At 41.8% G+C, this 19,583-nt stretch overlaps 1 protein-coding gene across 1 annotated transcript in view; it reads right to left on the minus strand.

Moving 5' to 3' along the window:
• Prim2 (DNA primase subunit 2) overlaps positions 1-19,583 on the minus strand; it is a 294,414-nt gene that overhangs the window by 65,736 nt on the left and 209,095 nt on the right. Inside the window, exon 8 of the mRNA XM_068375288.1 lies at positions 13-208. Coding sequence (XP_068231389.1) covers positions 13-208 — 196 coding nt within the window. The remainder of the gene's footprint in view (positions 1-12; positions 209-19,583) is intronic.

A 19,583-nucleotide genomic window follows, 5' to 3' on the forward strand; every position in this document is an offset into this window, starting at 1 on the left:
AAAGGAGCATACCTTGCTGTGAAACACCATAGCCATGGAGTCTATGCTTGAGCATGGAAGCATCTGTATGCTTGAAAGGACAACCATGAGCATCCCCTGGACCCAAAGATGCTGTGATAATCTTCACACAACCATAAGGGGTGTAATTCGTCCTCTTTCCTTCTTTTCCATAATTATAGCGGATGTTATAAGCATATTCTTTTTCAAACTGAAAACAAGAAATTGTAATATATTATTATCAAGACACTGTCTCCTACGTAACTAAATTTAATGTCTGATGGATAAATAAATGTAAATGATATAAAAAACATATTCAATGTATTTTGTTGTTGATCGGTGTACCTGCTTTAACCTTACACTGACTTGCTCGTTATAATTTCTATAAAGTGTGGTGACTATGCAGCACGAATGGTCAAAAATCCCAAAAGGCACGAAACCGGCTATCTGATTTCAAGTCGAGACCTGTATGCATGCATGCATATTTTGGCCAGCATTGATAATCTCTATTTTCTTGAATAACTAATGTAAGTTGTTAATGTTACATTGCTTTTCTTACTCCTTTTCTAGTTCCTCTGCAAGACATAAAGTATATAAATAAATTATGCTTGTATACATACTACTAACATTCAAAATATGTAAGAGATAACAGCCTGAAGAATCTGTGCAATGGTGCGTAATCTAAACATTGTGACTTGACCAGGTAAGGAAAATATTGGAGCCAAACTCTGCACTTAACCTAGACATTGCCTGGCTCCACCGCTCATTGAGATTGGGGACATAAATATATATACACATATACAGTATTAGGTTACACAAGGGACTAAGGTACCCACCTGCAGACAGGGGTAAGCTTGCAGAGTCCCTCGTATGCAGAAATTCCAAGAGAGGGGAGAATAAAGAACGAAGAGGCCAGTCACACGCACATTCATTCTAGACTTACTACGGGGTAACGTCTGCACTTAACCAACAGCTAATCGTCGTACAAGAGAGATGAGGAGTTTCCTACAACAATTTGTGCAGCTACCACAGGACCTATGGAAAAGGTGTTCTAGTTCCTGAGGGATATATCTTACAGGTAATGGGCCATGAAGGTTTTTGTCATTTCCACACAACTGCCTGTAGGACCTGTGCCACATAGTAATTTTTTTTTAACGCCAGGGATGTGCTAATACCCCTGATGTCATGAGTTCTGGGTCCACGGCCAAGAGGAGAGAAGTCCAAATCTAGGACTCGCTCCATTACCTGCCGAATCCATACAGAGATTGTGTTCCTGGTGAACCTCCTCTTCACCCTGCCCATACTGACAAACAAGATGTTGACATGTGGGCAAGCTCAGCGATCTCAGAGGCCATAGCAACAGCTGATCCGGATTATTAGTTATGGAATGGACTCTCAATCTGGAGGGCTGCGAATCTAAGATCCGCTATACCTGGATTTTGAGTCCTAGCTACAAATTCAGTGATGGAGTCGAGTGTCACTTGTCCCAATCAAATGAATGGGTGCATTGTAGGACAGACCATGTAGCTCGCTGACTCTCTTTGCAGAGGCCAGTGGTAACAGGAAAGCCACAACGGTCAAGGAACGATCTAATGACTGATGAAGCTGTTCGTAAGGCTCCTTTCAGGGTTCGTAGTACACGAACTACTTTCTAAAGAGTAGGTCTGACTTCTGACTGAGGGTAAGTGCACTCAAAACTTCATATTAATATTATCATTACAAGCTAAGCTATAACCCTAGTTGGAAAAGCAAGCTGCTATAAGCCCAAGGTCTCTAACATGGAAAATAGCCCAGTGAGGTAAAAACAAGGAAATAAAAAATCTACAAGAGAAGTAATAAACAACCAAAGCAAAATATTTTAAGAATCTTTCATATATTAACTATAAAAACTTCAAAAAAAAAGAAAAAAGAAAAAAGAAACCAAGAGGAAGATAAATAAGATAGAACAGCGTGCCCGATTATACCTTCAATCAAAAGAACTCTAATCAAAGACAGAGGATGGTCATGGTACAGAGGCTATGGTACTACCCAAGACTAGAGAACAATAATTTGATTTTTGAGTGTCCTCCTAAATGAGCTGCTTACCATAGCTAGAGTCTATTCTACCATTACCAAGAAGAAGGTAGCCACTAAACAATTACATTACAGTAGTTAACCCCTTGAGCAAAGAAGAACTGTTTGGTAACCTCAGTGTTGTCATGTGTATGAGGACAGAGGAGAATGTGGAAAGAATAGGCCAGACTATTTGATGTACGTGTAGAGGGATCCAATATAGTACTGTCTTGCCAGTAAAAGAATGTAATAAATCTCTAGTGGTAGTACCTCAACGGGTAGCAGGAGAGACAATTCTGGCAAAGAGGAAATGCTAACTCCGCTCAAACTAAAGGCAAGCGGTAACCTTTCACTGCTGAGATCGAGCAGTGTGTGCAAATGAGCCATTAGGAGATGACTGAGAGACGAGACGATTGATTGATTGATTGAAAGTTTTCTGGCATCCTGACATCTAAGGTCATTGACGCCGATACCATTTACTGTATATGAAAATTAAAAGAGAATTCGATTAAAACCATAAAAATTAAGAAGTCATCAAAATAGTTATAGAGTTTTCAGAAGACCTGCTTCTGAAATAAATCTAAAAATTCCGCTCGCATAGTAAGACACATCATGTCCAAGAATCTTGGCAAGGATAAACCTGCCATCCTCACCTCGAGCCTCAAACAGATATCTATTTCTTAAGTTAGTAAAATTAGGGCATTCGGTCAACAAATGCCTCACTGTTAAAGGTACTAAGCAGTCCTCGCAGTACGGTTGGTGTTGGCCCTTCAGCAGAAACTCGTGTGTCAACCGTGTTTGACCAATACGGAGACGACAAAGAGTCGTCTCCCATTTTCGGGGAATCATGTTATACCTCCAAGGTGATATGATATTTGTTACTTCCCTCATTTTATTGCCGTCTTGACTGTCCCAGTGCTGTTGCCATTTATCACAAACCAATTTCTTGATATAAGGTAGGAGATCGTTACATGGAATGGGATACCTCCTTGGTAGCAACTCGGATGCCGCATTCTTCGCCAGTAAATCTGCCTTCTCATTCCCAGACACACCTACATGTGCTGGAACCCAACAAAATCGAACAGTTATACCTTTCCGTCCAATAATAAAAAGCCATTCTAAAATCTTTAAAACTAGAGGGTTACTAGAATTAAAAACTTCTAAAGCTTGAAGAACACTCCTTGCATCACTAAAAATTGTAAAATTACCCTCCTTTTCCAAAGCTATTTTCTCAATAGCGGTTAATATGCCATACAGTTCGGCAGTAAATATGGAAGCTGTTAGAGGAAGTGCACCTCTACAATTAAAATCATTACTATGTACTCCAAATCCAACGCCAGCATCAGATTTGGAGCCATCAGTATATATAAAAGTCGATCCCCTATGTTCTTCGACATGTTCCATAAAAAGAGACCTGGATTCTAAGTCAGTCATATTCTTCTTAACTCCAATAAAGTATTTACAAAAAGATATGTCAGGTAATTTCCATGGAGGCGTTGATGATAACTTGAATGGAAGTACCTTATTTCTAATTATATCCAGACTATTTAAAAATCGTTTCACCCGAAAGCCATAAGGTTGAGGAAATTTTGGGTGCAACTCAAAGTATGATGCGTGTCTTACAAGGCTTGCAGTCTGAAAGGCTAGAGAGCTAGGGAGTCTTTGCAATCTAAACCAATACCGAAGAATGGAAGACATTCGGTAAAGGTCTAGAGGTAACTCTCCAGCATCAACAAGGAGACTTGGGATAGGCGAGGTTTTAAAAGCTCCAGTAGATAATCTAATACCTGCATGATGTATAGAGTCTAATATTTTTAACCGGCTTGGGGTGGCTGAAGAATATACCTCACAACCATAACTAATTTTGGAAAAAATCAAGGCCTTGTATAATTCTAAAATAGTATTGCGGTCTGCCCCCCATGATGTATGGGACAATACTTTTAAGATATTCAGAGCTTCAACACATTTAGCTTTTAGCGCTTTTAGGTGAGAAACCCATGTAAGTCTACAGTCAAATATCAAACCTAAAAATTTGGTTTCCGATACACATGGTATCCGTTGACCTTTAATGTATATATCCGGGTCTGGATGTACTCCCCGGATACGACAAAAATGGACAATGGTAGTTTTACTTGTCGAGAACTTAAATCCATTCATGTCAGCCCACTGGATAATTTTATCAATAGAGAGTTGGATTTTTCTCTCAACCATTGCCATTCTAGTGCCAGCAAATGATATTGAGAGATCATCCACAAATAGTGTTGAGAGAACATCCTGGGGAATGGCTGAGGATATCCCATTAATTGCTAGTGCAAAAAGGGTTACACTCAGCACACTACCCTGAGGAACTCCTTCTTCCTGGCACTTACTCTCTGATAGAGTTTCCCCCACTCTCACTTGAAAAACTCTATGTGAAAGAAATGCCTGAATAAATAGTGGCAGCTCTCCTCTCAATCCCAATTCATGAATGGTTTTAAGAATACCATATCTCCATGTGGTATCATATGCCTTTTCAAGGTCAAAAAATACTGTAACATGGTGCTGTTTGGAAGCAAAGGCTTCACAAATAGATGACTCAAGTCGTATCAACACATCAGTCGTTGAGTGCATTTTTCGGAATCCACATTGAATCGGTGATAAAATACCTTTCTTTTCAAGGTACCATATCAGCCTTGCATTGACCATCTTCTCCATGATTTTACATAAACAAGATGTCAATGCAATAGGACGATAGTTTGCTGCTAAAAACTTGTCTTTACCGGGTTTTAAAAAGGCTAAAATAATGGCTAGTTCCCAAACACTTGGGTAGCTATGATCATGCCATATTCTATTAATAATACTTAAAATAAATAGCTTTGTATTAAAATGTACATGTTTAATCATTGCATATGGAATTCCATCGGGTCCAGGGGCTGTATCGTTGCAATGAGCAAGTGCGGAATCAAATTCTCTTTCAGTGAAAGGAGAATTATACGACTCTTCCCTTCTTGTTGCAAAATTTAAAATTTTCTTTTCTTCAGTGCTCCTATACTGGTGACCAGGGGCTCCTTCACACTTGCTGGATACATTTGAAAAATGATTAGCCAGGGCATTGCTAACTTCATTTGCTTCAGTTACATACTGGCCATTCACCTTCAACACTGGTGGTGGGTTGGGGGTGAATTTGCCAGCTATCTTTTTTACTTTCCTCCACACAGAAGATGGTGGTGTTCTACTGTTAATGGAGGAAACAAAAGACATCCATGATTGGCGCCTTGCTTCTTTCATGGCACGACGGAACTGTGCTCTACATTTCTTGTACATAATTAAATTCTCATCAGTTCGGAGTCTACGCAATCGTGTTAGAGATCTTCTTGTGGCTCTGTGGAGTGCAGTTAGTTCTGAAGACCACCACGGGACTGGTCGTCGTTTGAATAATCCTGTTGTTTTGGGAATTGAATTGACTCCTGCTGTATGAAGAGTTCCATTCAGCAGGTCTATGGCATCATCAATACTTTCAAACTGTTCTGCTCTCCCTTCAATTTCACTTAGCTCAGAAAATTTAACCCAGTCTGCCTTGTCTAGATTCCAACGTGGCGATCTTTGCAAAGGTGGACCCTTGTTGGTGTTTATAATGATTGGTGCATGATCACTAGTATGCCAATCATCTAATGTCCTCCAATCAAAATCAAGAAGGCAGTTAGAGCTTGCAATTGAAAGGTCAATGCATGACAAAGTACCTGTCTGAACATGGAAGTGCGTGGGCTCTCCTGTATTAAGGAGCCCCACATCCTCATTCTCCACAATTGATGAGATAATATTGCCCCTTGTGTTGGCCAAAACATCACCCCATAAAGGATGTCTACCATTCATATCTCCCAGTAAGAGAAAAGGTTGAGGGACTTGTTGAATAACTTCTACTAAATCATCATATAAAATATCATCATTTGGAGGTAAGTACAGAGAGCATATTGTATATTTTCTCCCTATATCAATTTGTACAACAACTGCCTGCAGGGTTGTACGTATAGACATGGGTATTTGGGGAACATCTCGACGAATGTACATGAGACTTCCGCCATGGCTCCCTGCTTGTTGATTATATGGTGTTCTATAGCTAACATACTCTCGAGGACTAGGAGTGTTAGAATCAAGCATACTTTCCTGTAGACATACTATTATGGGGGAATGCTCATGAATTAGGAGCTTAAGTTCTTCATATTTCGCCCTCAAACCCTGACAGTTCCATTGCAAAATGGAGGAGAAAACTATGGATTATTTCTGGAAGACGTCTTGGGTGAGGTCTTCCCATTAGCAGTTTTTAATCTAACATTATTACTTGTAGGTTTCTTCAGAGATGGTCTTGTTATGTTGGGTTTTACGTTGGAGTTTTTCTTTGTATCTTTTTTATATATTTGTTGAGGGGGATGGTGGACCTCAACTTGAATTTCTGATTTATTTAAATTGTCTTCTGGTTGATCGCCAACATCAACAGACAAAACATCATATTTATTTGATGTCATAATTCTAGTATTTCTTATGGAAGGGGGTGAGAGAGATGGAGGTCTCTCTCTTTTACGATTAATAGGTTGCAAGTTACCAGGTTTTTGTACCTTCCCCACTACAGGTACACCTGATAACTTGGTGTCAGGTGGAATCTCTATTAAATCAGGCAAGGATATGGCCTGGGAGAGGTTAGTACTATCCATTGTAATGGGGGACAAAGGTTTGATAGTGGTGGGCAATGTCTTTTTGTTGATACTCAATGATAAATCTTTAGGAGGAGATGTTCTTGTCTTATACAGCACTTTATCAATAGATTGTGAATTCCTTTTTCGAGAACTACCTACAGTAGTAGGTGGGTGAGATGATTCCCGAGGAACTTTTTCTCCTGTTTTTAATGTTTTTGCATAAGTATTAGATTTATTTAATAATCTCTTGGCATGCCCCACGCTTACATGTTCAATAATTGATTTATTGAGGGCAGCCTCTTCTAACTTATAAAACTGGCAGCTCCTATCATTAGATTTATGATTAGAGTTGCAGTTTAAGCACCTTGCCTCAAGTGTACAATCCCCATGATAAATTTTGGAGCAAGTATTACAAATTTTTTCATTATTGCAAACTTTGGAAGGATGTCCAAATTTAAAGCAATTATAACATTGCAGTGGCTTCTGCTTAAAAGGTTGAACTCTGATCCTTTCGTTTTCTATGTCTATGTGGAAAGGTACATCAGCATCCTGGAAAGTAAGAACAATCATTGATGTTCCAGGTACTTTATGTACTTTCCACACTGATAGGGGACACATGGCCAATATCTCCTCTTCAGTAAATTCATACAGATCCCTATTAAAAACCACTCCCCTTCCATAGCTAAAGTTTAGATGGGGTTTGATGTCCAATTTTATATCATCATTTACTGTCTTCAAATTAGACAGTATAACAGACTGTGTGTATGACTTGGCCTTTATCAAGAAACTTTTCTTCCCAAATCGAGATATATCTCCAGGTGCGATCGTACCTACCTTCCTCTGAAGAAATTTGCATATCTTGAAATAATTTTCCGTACCTCCTACAGATTGAGCAAGAAGCCACATTGGTGGTTTTGGCTTTCTTTGGGATGGTATATCTGCCTCTATATCTTTATCAGCCCAGTCTGCTGGTCTGTAGACATCCAGATCTTTAGGTGCCCCATCACACAGAGCACCCTTAACATTCATATTACCTACTTTAATATCAACAATGTTACAGCTTGCATTAAATGCTTCCTCGTGACAATTAAATGATAACCAAGATTCCCAATTATCATCTTGAAGTTTCATTCTAATTTCATTTATTGATCCGTAACACTCAAATATTTTATGTAGCACATCATAATTAGCTTCTAAAGGGATTTGGGTAACGTGCAGGACTTTCAGTTTTCCTGTGTTGCCCAAATTACCCTTTTTCCGAGTGTTTAAAGAATAGTCCTTTTTAGTTCCTACGTCGTCAACGGAGTTTTCTTTAAATGAATTGCCAGAGGTCGTCAACAGTGCCGGGGGCGAGTCAGCATATCCAGGGGAGGTGGGGTCATTTTCACAAGATTCCATCATAAAAAAAGAAGAGAGAAGAGTGATTTTTTGAAGTTTGATTTACCTGCTTGAGAACATTAAGGCATCACATGTTGGGAAGGAGATTTACACTCTCCACTACCGGCACAGTGAGAGTATACTTCCCAGATGGTCCACTCCATACCCTACCCGAAGGATAGCATCAAAACAGATATAGAGGCACAGGTGTAAGCTGAACCCGCCTGTTAGGACTGAGACCAAGAAACTATGGAATCATCCTCCCCATATCTGTAATGACGGGCTTCCGGCCAAAAGCCGAGAGTCCTACCCCAAGCGTTGGATCCCCCTGGATTCCGAAGACCCAACACTTGAGAATAGTTCCGCCAAAAAGGTCCAAACCATCTTCGGGATGGCTGAGATCATCCAATACTCTCACATATAGCTTTGAGCACAAACACCTCCCAACCGTGACACCCTTCCCATTCATCAAAGCAGGCAGCAATACCGGATGTAGAAACATCCGCCCAAGTGGCAATAATAGATGTAGAAACATCCATGCCATAAAAAGAGAAAAAAAATAATAAACACACATACATATGTAAATATATACACATACATATGGGAAATTTTACTCATAGGGTTGGGACAGCAACATGAAGGAAAGTTTATAATATTAGGAGAAGGTTGAAGCCATATAAAGAGTTAGAAAAAGATGAAAGAGAGAAATTTAGATTCGAACTGGGGGAGCAATTTCCCCAAGTTCGAGAGCCCTCTTGCCCGTCACCAAGTTTCAGCACGGGAATGAAATGCCGTGCTGAAGCTCAATGACTTCATCAAGGCATTCTCTCATTAAGAGGGTAGACGAGACGAATGCAACTAACTTTATTTGGACGGAGCATGTGTATATATACAATCTGTTCCAGTCAACAGCGGCACAATAATTCAAACATAATTATTCAAGAAAATACAGGCATGAACAGGTTATCAGTGCAAGGAAAAAAAAAAAAAAAAAAAAGGTTAAGTGTACGAGTGTGTGATATACGTGCAGTACATGGCTTATCCCCCCCCCCACTAAAAGACACAAAACTTTGAAATAGGGTGCCCTGCTCTTGAGAGGAGTGCTTTACGCAGGTCATCTAGCAGGGGATATACAGGTGTTAGGGTATCAATGGAGACCCAGTCTTCTTTGCCACGCATGTTGAGGAGAAATGTTTTCAGCATACGATGGATCACGAGAAAAAGGCCCGTGTAAGGGGGCATTAATGATGGCTTGCTAGTGTCATTGCGCAGGAAAACGTGCCATGCTGAGTCCAGATCTGTTGGTATGTGTTGCTTAGCTGGCGGCTTGGAGTAAATTTTCTCACAACGTGACATAGCCGCTGGAGATTGTCGGAGGATGTTGCAGATGGAAAAAATTTGACAGGGACGACCAAAGGGTTGCCATCCACCATTTCAGCTGCCGAGACATCAAAGACATCTTTAGGAGTGGTCCTTAGTCCTAGGAGGAACCAGGGAAGATGGGTAAATCAGTTGGTGTCCTTGCAGCAGGACATCAAAGTTTCTTTAAGGGTAAGGTGAAAATTTTTAAACATACCATTGGGAGCAGGGTTGTATGCGGTTGTCTGATGTCCACAACTGAGAGGTGAAAGTGGTACCCCTATCAGAAGTAATAAGGTCAGAGATACCAAATATCGCTATCCATCCTGAGAGTAAGGCAGATACACGAGGTGGACGTTGGTTTCCACAGGAATGGCTTTAGGCCAACGGGTGGAGCAGTCGAAGATGGTAAACAGGTAACAATGTCCTTGTGATGTGGGTAGGGGGGACATATAACATCAACGTGAAAGTCGGTTAAGTGCTGCTGAGGTTGAGGAAAGGTGCCCACTCCTGAATCTGTGTGCCAATGTACTTTTGAGTTTTGGCATGAAGTACAGGCGCAGCCCCAATTCTTAGCATCCTTAGTATTGCCATGCCAAATGAACTTTGTCTTCAGTAGTTGTGCAGTGGAACGGTGTGAGGGATATGATAGGCTATGAATGAAATCAAACATCTATTGGTGCATGGGAGAAGGTATTCATGGACTAAGTCTACCAATACTGACATCACAGAGAAGGGTGGCCTTGGAGTTGTCAAGAGGGACATCCTCCCAATGGAGGGATATGCAGGATGTCCTACATGCTTGGTACTCTAGATCTTTTCGTTAGGCTTCTGCCATGGCATTGTAATCCAATCCCAGGTGAATGGTGGCCAATGTGTTTCTTGACAGGGCATCGGCAATGGATTAATTTTCCCAGAAATGTGCTGAAGGGTGCAATTGTATTCAGCCATGGTGGAGAGATGTTGGCGTTGACAGGCGGACCAGGCATCGGACTGTCGAGTGAAGGTGTACCCACAGAGGTATGTAGTCCATGCAAATGATGAAGGGAGTATCTTCCAAGAATTGGTAAAAGTGATAGACAGCCAAATGCACCACCAGCAATTAGTGGTTGAAAGTAGAGTTGCCGGATTCTGCCTTAGACAGTTTTCTACTGAAGAAGGCCAATAGGCAGGGCGAGCCATTGACTACCTGCTCGAGGACTGCCCCAATAGCGATGTCGCTGGCATCGATGGAGAGAAGGAGAGGTGTAATTGGTACGGGAAAAGTGAAAACAGTGGCAGTTCATAGGGCATTCTTTGTGTTGCAAAAGGCTGCTTCTTGTAGGGGGACCCCACTTCAGGTCTTTTGGTTTGCCCTTGAGGGAGGCATAAAGGTGGGGAAAGAGTGGCAGCAAGGGCTAGTGGGAAACAGTGATAATTGATCATGTCCAAGAATCCTTGCAGTGCTTTGACGGTCGAGGGCGTGAATGGCTGCTTCTTTCTCGGGGAGGGGGTGGACTCCTTCAGGAGTGATGCGGTGCCCTAAGAATGATACTTCCTTGGCGCCAATGGTACACTTGTCGTACCAGACTACAAGGTCATTTTGTTGTGTGCTCGAGCGTACCCTCAAGCAAGAGAACTCTAACCCGAGACATTGGAAGACCATGGAACAGAAGCTATGGCACTACCCAAGATTAAAGCACAATGGTTTGATTTTGGAGTGTCTTGCTCTTAGAGGAGCTGCTTACCATAGCTAAAGTCTCTTCTACCCTCACCAAGAGGAAAGTGGCTGCTGAACAATTACAGTGCAGTAGTCCCTTTAGTAAAGAAGAATTGTTTGGTAATCTCAGTGTTGCCAGGTATATGAGGACTGAGGAGAATATGTAAAGAATAAGCCAGACTATTCAGTATGTGTGTAGGCAAAGGGAAAATGAACTGTAACCAGAGAGAAAGATCCAATGTAGTACTGTCTGGCCAGTCAGAAGACCCCAAACTCTCTAGTGGTAGTAACTCCACGGGTGGCTGGTGCCCTGGCTAGCCTACTCCTACCTACCTAGAGAGTTATTGAGTCCTTTAACTGACCAGACAGTATTACATTGCATCCCTCTCTCTGGTTACGGCTCATTTCATATTTCCCGACACATACACAGAATAGTCTGGCCCATTCTTTACACATTCACCTATTTCCTCATACACTTGACAACACAGTAATTACGAAACCATTCTTCTTCTCTCAAAAGGTTAACTACTGCACTGTAATTGTTCAGTGGCTATGTTCCTCTTGGTAAGAGTAGAAGAGACTCTTTAGTTATGGTTAGGAGCTCTTCTATGAGGACACCAAAATCAAACTATTGTTCTCTAGTCTTGGATAGTGCCATATCTTCTGTACCATAGTCTTCCTCCGTCTAGAGTTAGAGATATCTTGCTTGAGGGTACACTCGGGCACACTATTCTATCTTATTTCTCTTCCTCTTGTTATTTTGAAGTTTTTATCATCTTGATATTTTCAAGTTTTTATAGTTTAAATGCAAAAAAATTATTTTAATGTTGTTATTGTCCTTAAAATTCTCTTGTAGTTTTTCTTTTTCATTTACTTGCTGAGCTATTTCCCTGTTGGAGCCCTTGGGCTTATAGCATCCTACTTTTTCAACTAGGCTTGTAACTTGGTAAGTAGTAGTAGTAGTAGTAGTAGTAGTAGTAGTAGTAGTAGTAGTAGTAATAATAATAAAAAATATAGTGTCCTAAAACTAACAAACTCTCAAGGACAAGGAGTATCAGCATCAGGCTTGCTCTCCTGTGGGCATATAATTATAAGGGAGTGGTCATGAATGAAGAGCTCAAGTTCTTCATATTTAACCCTGAAACCCTTGGATGATGTCCTCCATTGGCAATCTTTAATCTAGCACTATTTCCCAGTGGTTTCTCTAGAGAGTGTTTTGATATAATTGGCTTTGTGTATGTCTTTTTCTTTGCGTCCTTTTAATCTAATTGATGGTGGACATTAACTTGAATTTTTCATTTAAGTTGTCTTCCAGTTGATCAGACAAGACATCTCATTTATTTGAAGTCATAACTTTAATATTTCTTATGGAAGTGGGTGAGAGAGATAGAGGTCTATCTTTATCAATTAAAAAGTCGTGAGCTACAAGGTTTTTGCACCTTCCCCACTACGAGTGCACCAGGCAAATTAGTTTTAAGTGAAACCTCCATAAAATCAGGGAAGGACACAATCTGAGAGAGGTTTCTATTATTGCTTAGAATGGGGTAGATGGTTTTTTAATATCTTTCTGTTCTTTAAGTATTTTTTTTAATTTTTATACACTTTCCAGATATAAATTTGCAATTGGGACTTTCCCCTTCTTTAATTACTTTCATATCTTTCTTTATGTTGGAAGTGAGGATACTATTTTCTTCAGTGTGTTTTGCCAAGTGTTTCTTCAAGTCAGTGAAAAAGGTTGCCCTGGCCTTATCTACTTTTCAAGAGCTCTTTTACAAGTCTCTTTAAAAGTAATTCTTCCCATGGTTCGAATGGCTTGAATTTCTTTTTCAAAAATACACTTAACACAGCTTTTAGATGTAGCTGGGCGTGCTTCCCCACACTGAATCAACTCGAATATTCTGTGCATGCTCCGTGAATTTTTTTTTCCACAGTTGGGACAAACAGCTAGCTTATTATTTAGCTATTCCTTCCACTTTTGGCTCAAATTACCATACATTTGGTAATGATAACATCGTAATGGTGAAAGGAAGTATGGTTTCACCTTTAAAGATAGCCAACCAGCTTAAATGAAATTGGGTAACCTAAACTGATCAAAAGTTAAAATTGAAGTAGCAAGATGAACACGTTGCTCCTCAACTCTCCTTCTTATTCTAACTACTTTAACTACTCCTTGAATTTTCAGTTTATCTTCAATTTTTTCCTCAATCTCTAGTAACTCTGGAGCACATATTAAACCCCTACTTTGGTTAAAAATGAGGTGAAAAAAACTTTTGACATTATGACCATCCAAAGTTGAAAGTGCTTTCAATCTTTCACTTTGTATGGGAAATAGTGTCTCTATCAAGAGACTTCCATCACCCTGAGGAAGAATTTTTGACTGCCCTCACATACATTTACTATTTCTCTATTGGCTCTAAAAACAATTCACATTTTCATGTCTTCCATTTTAAAATTCTAAAATAAAAAAAAATTTCATAATTAACTATTTCCTAGTGACCATGCAATATTTCTGCTTTTCTATACTTTTCTCTTTTACATTTATCTCCTATTTTCTGTATGTGGCATGAGTAGGGTTCTAATGTCACAATATTACAACCCGAGTTGGAGTTGTCAATACCGAGTCCATGTTCGTATTTTCCAGGTCGTTACCAGATGGATCAATCTGCTAAGAAGCAGGAAGCCGAGTTATCCACCTCTTATCAGAGGATGTCAATACTTCTATCCCATGTGGCTCAACATGAGAGGAGGTTTCAACAGGGAGCAGTCCTCTATTAGAGAGTGGCTGCCTCTCTTTTTATGTGGGTATACACTGGTTAGTGGGGTTAGTTACCCCTCCAACCGACGACTCCAATGCCTGAAATCACCCATTACCCGCAAATAAGACACTTGAAACTAGATCACTAGAGCCCGACTCTTAACAGACTAAGCCTGCACTCAATGGGGCCTGCCAGAGGGTGATGACATCTAAATTTAAAGCATATACAAAACCTAGTCAATGTTCTATCAGTGGTTATCAACAAAATTCAGATAGCAGAGATAAAATGAAAATACAGGAGAAGGCTTATACAGGTCCAATCTTAGTCTCGTCTCTCAGAACTGGCCTTAGCGGTATGGTTGAACCTGCCAGGGAGGATAATCCCCCAACCACAATTGCTCAGCCCATTCTTGAGACTCTCAAGACCCTCTACAGCAGCAAAGTGTTGGACTATCAGAGAGCCACAAACGGCGAGATAGTGAGAGGTGCGCTGGAGATCGCTGAGCAGGTGAGCGTTGTCTGGTAGGAGATCAACTGGAAGACTTGACTGGGAAAGACGCAATGGAAGGTCATGTCCTGATGAATGACAAGCAAATGGAGAACGACGATCGTGAGGAGACAAGTACACGTGGCGAATGGCTAGCATACAGCCGGAGAGGGACATTCAACAACAGCAGGAGAACGACAGTCAGTCAGCAGATCGTCGAACACGTGCCAGTGGATGATGAGCACGAGATGTTGAATGACGATCACGAGCAGGAGAATGACGAGAAGACCGACAATCTTGCGAACTGGGGCGCTGCCTGAAGGAGGGTGAACTTAGTGGACTATGATCCCTGAAAGATGAAGAGATCCGATGATGGCGGGAGTCGTCGTCGCCAGCAGGAGGTCATCGATGAGAGGGCGAATGGGGAGCTGGTCACGAGGGCGAACTGGACTAGCGGGAACACCTGGAACAGGTGAAAGGTGGGCCTCACACACAGTCAGAGCATCAACAGAAGATAGTACTTCAACTTAAGCAGCAACAAAAGGATCTGCAGAAGTTCAAGAAGTACTTATTTGGAAGGAGGTCCAGCCACACCCAACGACGGCCCAGTCTACAGAACAACTGAAAGAGAGAAAGACTCGCCCGAGGGCGGGGGAAAAGGTGCTTCTCTAGGGGAAGCAACAAGGAGTTAGTCTGTCCACACTCCTGGTTGACTATCATTCAGAAGATGCAGAGTGAGAAAGAGCTTCAGGAAGAGATCGGAGAGTGAAAGAAGAAGTCAGAGGTTTCTTCGCCCTTGAGGAAGACCCCGAAGGCGAAGGATCTCTCAGACTTCTTTCGCCGGCGCCAAAACTTCTCCCACTGGGAGGAAGACCACTCCCTACACTCATCGCAGGTGGAACCCCGCTCGCAATGACGTCCTCTGCATGTCAGACACAGAGAATGGGGGTCGGTCTTGACTGAGGACATGAAGATGTCACAAGAGCGCCCTTATGGCCCTGGGCAAGTTCACATGAGGAGCATCAAGGAGAGCAATCACACCTGAATAAGAGAAAGTAATGAAAAGCAATGGTCTGCATGGCAAAGTCTTTTGAGGAAGCAGAAAGCGGACACGTCCGTTCTCTTCAAGCCAAAAGAAAAGTGATGTAGTTTCACAGATGTGTGAGTGAGAAGGGTAGCCAGAAACCCCCTAACTACTCCTCTCCACACCCACTAACTAGTGGTTGGGTGGTTGCAACCTCACAGTAAAGTCTTAATGGCTAGTCTTCCTGCTTCGCAAAAATATAATCCCTATTAAATAGTGTAAGGTGTTTGTGTGAAAACAGTCTTTTGGTATATACAATAAGGTAAACCATTTTATATTCTAAATCAAATTTATTAACTCTGTTGTAATGTATACCTTACCAAGCAGTACATTATAATACTAATTTACAAATGAATATTCCAGTGTCGTACACTAATGCATTTGAAATGGTTTAAAAATGTAAATTACAGTATTTTATTGTTTAATTTACATAATATTTACAGTAAAATGTGATGTACTAAACATCTGACTGGAGAGAGAGAGAGAGAGAGAGAGAGAGAGAGAGAGAGAGAGAGAGAGAGAGAGAGAGAGAGAGAGAGAGAGAGAGAGAGATGTATGTCGCGCCTCAGCTGATCAGTTGATAACATTGGTCGTGACTAACCAAAACAATACAAATGGCAACAAACACCCGACTCCTTGGGTCCAAACAACAGCAATCTACAGTAAACTAACCATCTGCATTTTATTCAACTCTACCAAATACATTCATGAAGTAGATAAATAAAGTAAGTTTTTAGCATGAAACTGAGTAACGAAACTATGAAATAACCTGTACATTTATTCAAAATGTAAGTACTAGGGTAGTATTTACACAAACGTAGCGAGTTTGTACGTCCACCTGTATGTTTTTTTAATAACATGCTTTATATTATTATACACAGTATAGTAAGGTAATAAAATGGTATTTTCATTCTAAAATAAATTTTTAAATATACTTACCTGGTAGTTACATATATATAGCTTTATCCCGCCGATTCGTCGTGCGTACGGTAGAAATTCAAAATTCGCGGCAATCGCCGATAGGTGGCCAGGTGATCATACCTGTGCTCCTTCTATCCAGGTACCTGGAAGCATTCCCATTTGTCCTCAGAAATTCCATGCCCCTGTTTTCAGAGGGGAGGAGGGAGGGACCTTTTATATATGTAACTACCAGTTAAGTACTGTATATTTAAAAATTTATTTCAAAATGAAAATACCATTTTTAAATATCTAACTTCCCTAGTAGTTTCATATATATATATATAGCTGATTGACACCATTGGTGGTGGGTTAGAAAACCGCAACACCGTCGGGAATTCGTATAATTAATAGCTACAAATTAGCTGTACCAATAATCTGGTTCCTACCTCATAAGGAAGCTGGCTTCATAATTTTCATGCCTCATTTGCCTGCATTCCTTGAGAGACCCAGCGATCCACCCAGGGGGCTGTAGAAAGTCTCTGTGGGGCTGTCACACGATCCTCAACCTTAACATGACAAGACCATCACCCTTGCTATCCTGGCATAGCCATGGACAATGAGCTGACCAACTGACCCACTAACACACTAAAAACACACTCCATAAAACCTAACTTAGACTTGCACCCCAGGCCGTGGAAGGTTGCAACAACCTTCACAGACAACCTGTGAGACCAAGTTCAAGAAAATGCAAGGGTATAAACAAGGTTATAGGTTAGAGGCAGTAGTACCTTCTCCAACTACGGCGCCGGAGGCAACGTACGGACCCAGGGAACAACAATCCTCATATTGGGTCTGTACCTCTTTAGGTAACAATCTGCAGATTGATTTGCTTCGCCAAAATGTCGCTTCCAAAATCGATTTCATAGACTTGTGTGTCTATAAGCCATCGAAGTTGCCACAGCTCTTACTTCGTGTGCTTTGACTTTGAGGATTGCGAAGCTTTTCTCGTCACAGTTCTGGTGAGCTTCCCTTATTAAATCCTTGATAAGGAACGCCAGTGCATTCTTTGACAAGGGTAACGAAGGTTTCTTCACTGAGCACCAGAGGTTGTCTGCCTGTCCTCTCCCATTTTTGGTCCTCTGCAGATAAATTTTTTAGGGCCCTCACTGGACAAAGGCCTCTCTCCTTTTCCTGTCCTACTAAATGAGTTAACCCTGGTATGGTAAAGGATCTGGGCCATGGCTGAGAAGGATTCTCGTTCTTAGCGAGAAAAACTAGTTGCAGCGAGCAGACTGCATTCTTTCCATTGAAGCCTACATTTTTGCTAAAGGCTTGCAATTCTCCTATCCTCTTGGCTGTTGCCAACGCAACCAGGAATAGGGTCTTCTTAGTGAGATTCTTCCACGAAGCCTTGTCAAGAGGTTCAAATCTGGTCGAGGTTAAAAACATCAGGACTACATCCAAATTCCAAGAGGGGGTTGGGTTGTCCTTCCTCTTAACTGTCTCAAAGGACCTTATGAGGTCCGAGAGATCCTTGTCTACCGACACATCAATATCTCTGTGACGGAAGCCGGAAGCTAGCATGCTGCAGTATCCCTTGATGATTGATACTGCTAGTTTCTCTTGGGTTCTTAAGTGTAACAGAAAATCTGCCAGTTGAGTAGAGAGGTACTGAAAGAGGAAATGTTGTTAACTCTGCACCATTCCCTGAACACGTCCAACTTTGACTGGAACACCTTGATTGTGGACGTCCTCGCTCTCGCGATTGCTCTTGCAGCTTCGCTCTTGCCAGTTTTTTCAATTGTCGAAGGCAGTTAGATTGAGAGCGAGGAGATTTTGATGGTATCTCTCTATATGTGGCTGTCTGAGTAGATCGTTCCGACAAGGTAACGATCTGGGAGTGTCTACTAGCCACTCCATCACTTCTGTGATCCAGGGTCTCATGGGCCAAAACGGAGCTATCAGGGTCATGCGGGCGTTGTTCGACTCCATGAACTTCTTCATGACTCTGTATTGGATCCTGAAAGGGGGGGGAAAGGCGTACATGTCTAGTCCTTCCCACTCCATGAGGAAGGCGTCCACTGACACTGCTTCCTGGTCTGGGACTGGAGAGCAGTAAACAGGTAACCTCTTTGTTCTCTGCGTCGCAGAGGTCTATTGACGGTTCTCCCCACAGATTCCAAAGCCTGCTGCACACCTCGTGATGTAGGGTCCATTCAGTCGTGAGAACCTGTCTTCCTCTGCTGAGAAGATCCGCTCTGACATTCTTCTCTCCCTCTATGAAGCGGGTTATCAGAGTTATATTGTTCGCTTTTGCCCACAGCAGGAGATCTTTGCTGCCTCGTGAAGGGAATCCGAACGAGTGCCTCCCTGTTTCCTGATGTAGGCCAACGCTGTGGTGTTGTCTGCGTTGACCTGTACTAACTTGTTTTGGACCTCCTCCTGGAAGTGTATTAGCGCTAGATGAATGGCCACCAGTTCCTTCACGTTTATGTGACATTTCTTCTGATGGTCTTCCCATAGACCTGAGATCTCGCCCTTCCCCATTGTTGCACCCCACCCCACGTCTGATGTGTCTGAATACAACACTAAGTCTGGGTTCTTCTGTTGAAGTTCGAAGCTTTCTTGTAGCTTGTTGGGGTCGTCCCACCAACTCAACTGATTCCTGATTCCAAGAGGGATCGGAATCCACGTCCCTGGGTCTTGGTCTCTTGTCCAAAATCTTGACAGATGGAACTGAAGTGGACGTAGATGTAGTCACTTGTAGATCCTCCAGACACTTTCCTTACAACCTGGCTCTGATTAGCCAGTCGTCCAAGTACATCAATATTCGTACCCCTTCCACATGTAACCAGAGAACCACGTTCGATACCACTCGTGTGAAAACGTAAGGAGCCGTGTTTAGTCAAAAACAAAGTGCTCTGAACTGAACAGTTGTTGCATGATGTACAAACCTCAGATATTTCCTGTACTGTAGTTCGGGTGAATTGGGACGTGAAAATATGCGTCCTGCAGATCTATCGACACCATCCAGTCTCCTTGTCTGGTGCCTGCTAGGACTGACGCAGATGTCTCCATAGCAAACTTGACTTTGCTCACGTGCTTGTTCAGTGGACTTACTTCCAGAACGGGTCTCCAATCCCCCAAGTTCTTGGGTACCAGAAGTATGTAGCTGTCAACTATAACGGCTCTGGCGGAAGAGG

Source organism: Palaemon carinicauda, chromosome 6, assembly GCF_036898095.1.
Source record: "Palaemon carinicauda isolate YSFRI2023 chromosome 6, ASM3689809v2, whole genome shotgun sequence".
Classification (NCBI taxonomy): Eukaryota; Metazoa; Arthropoda; class Malacostraca; order Decapoda; family Palaemonidae; genus Palaemon; species Palaemon carinicauda.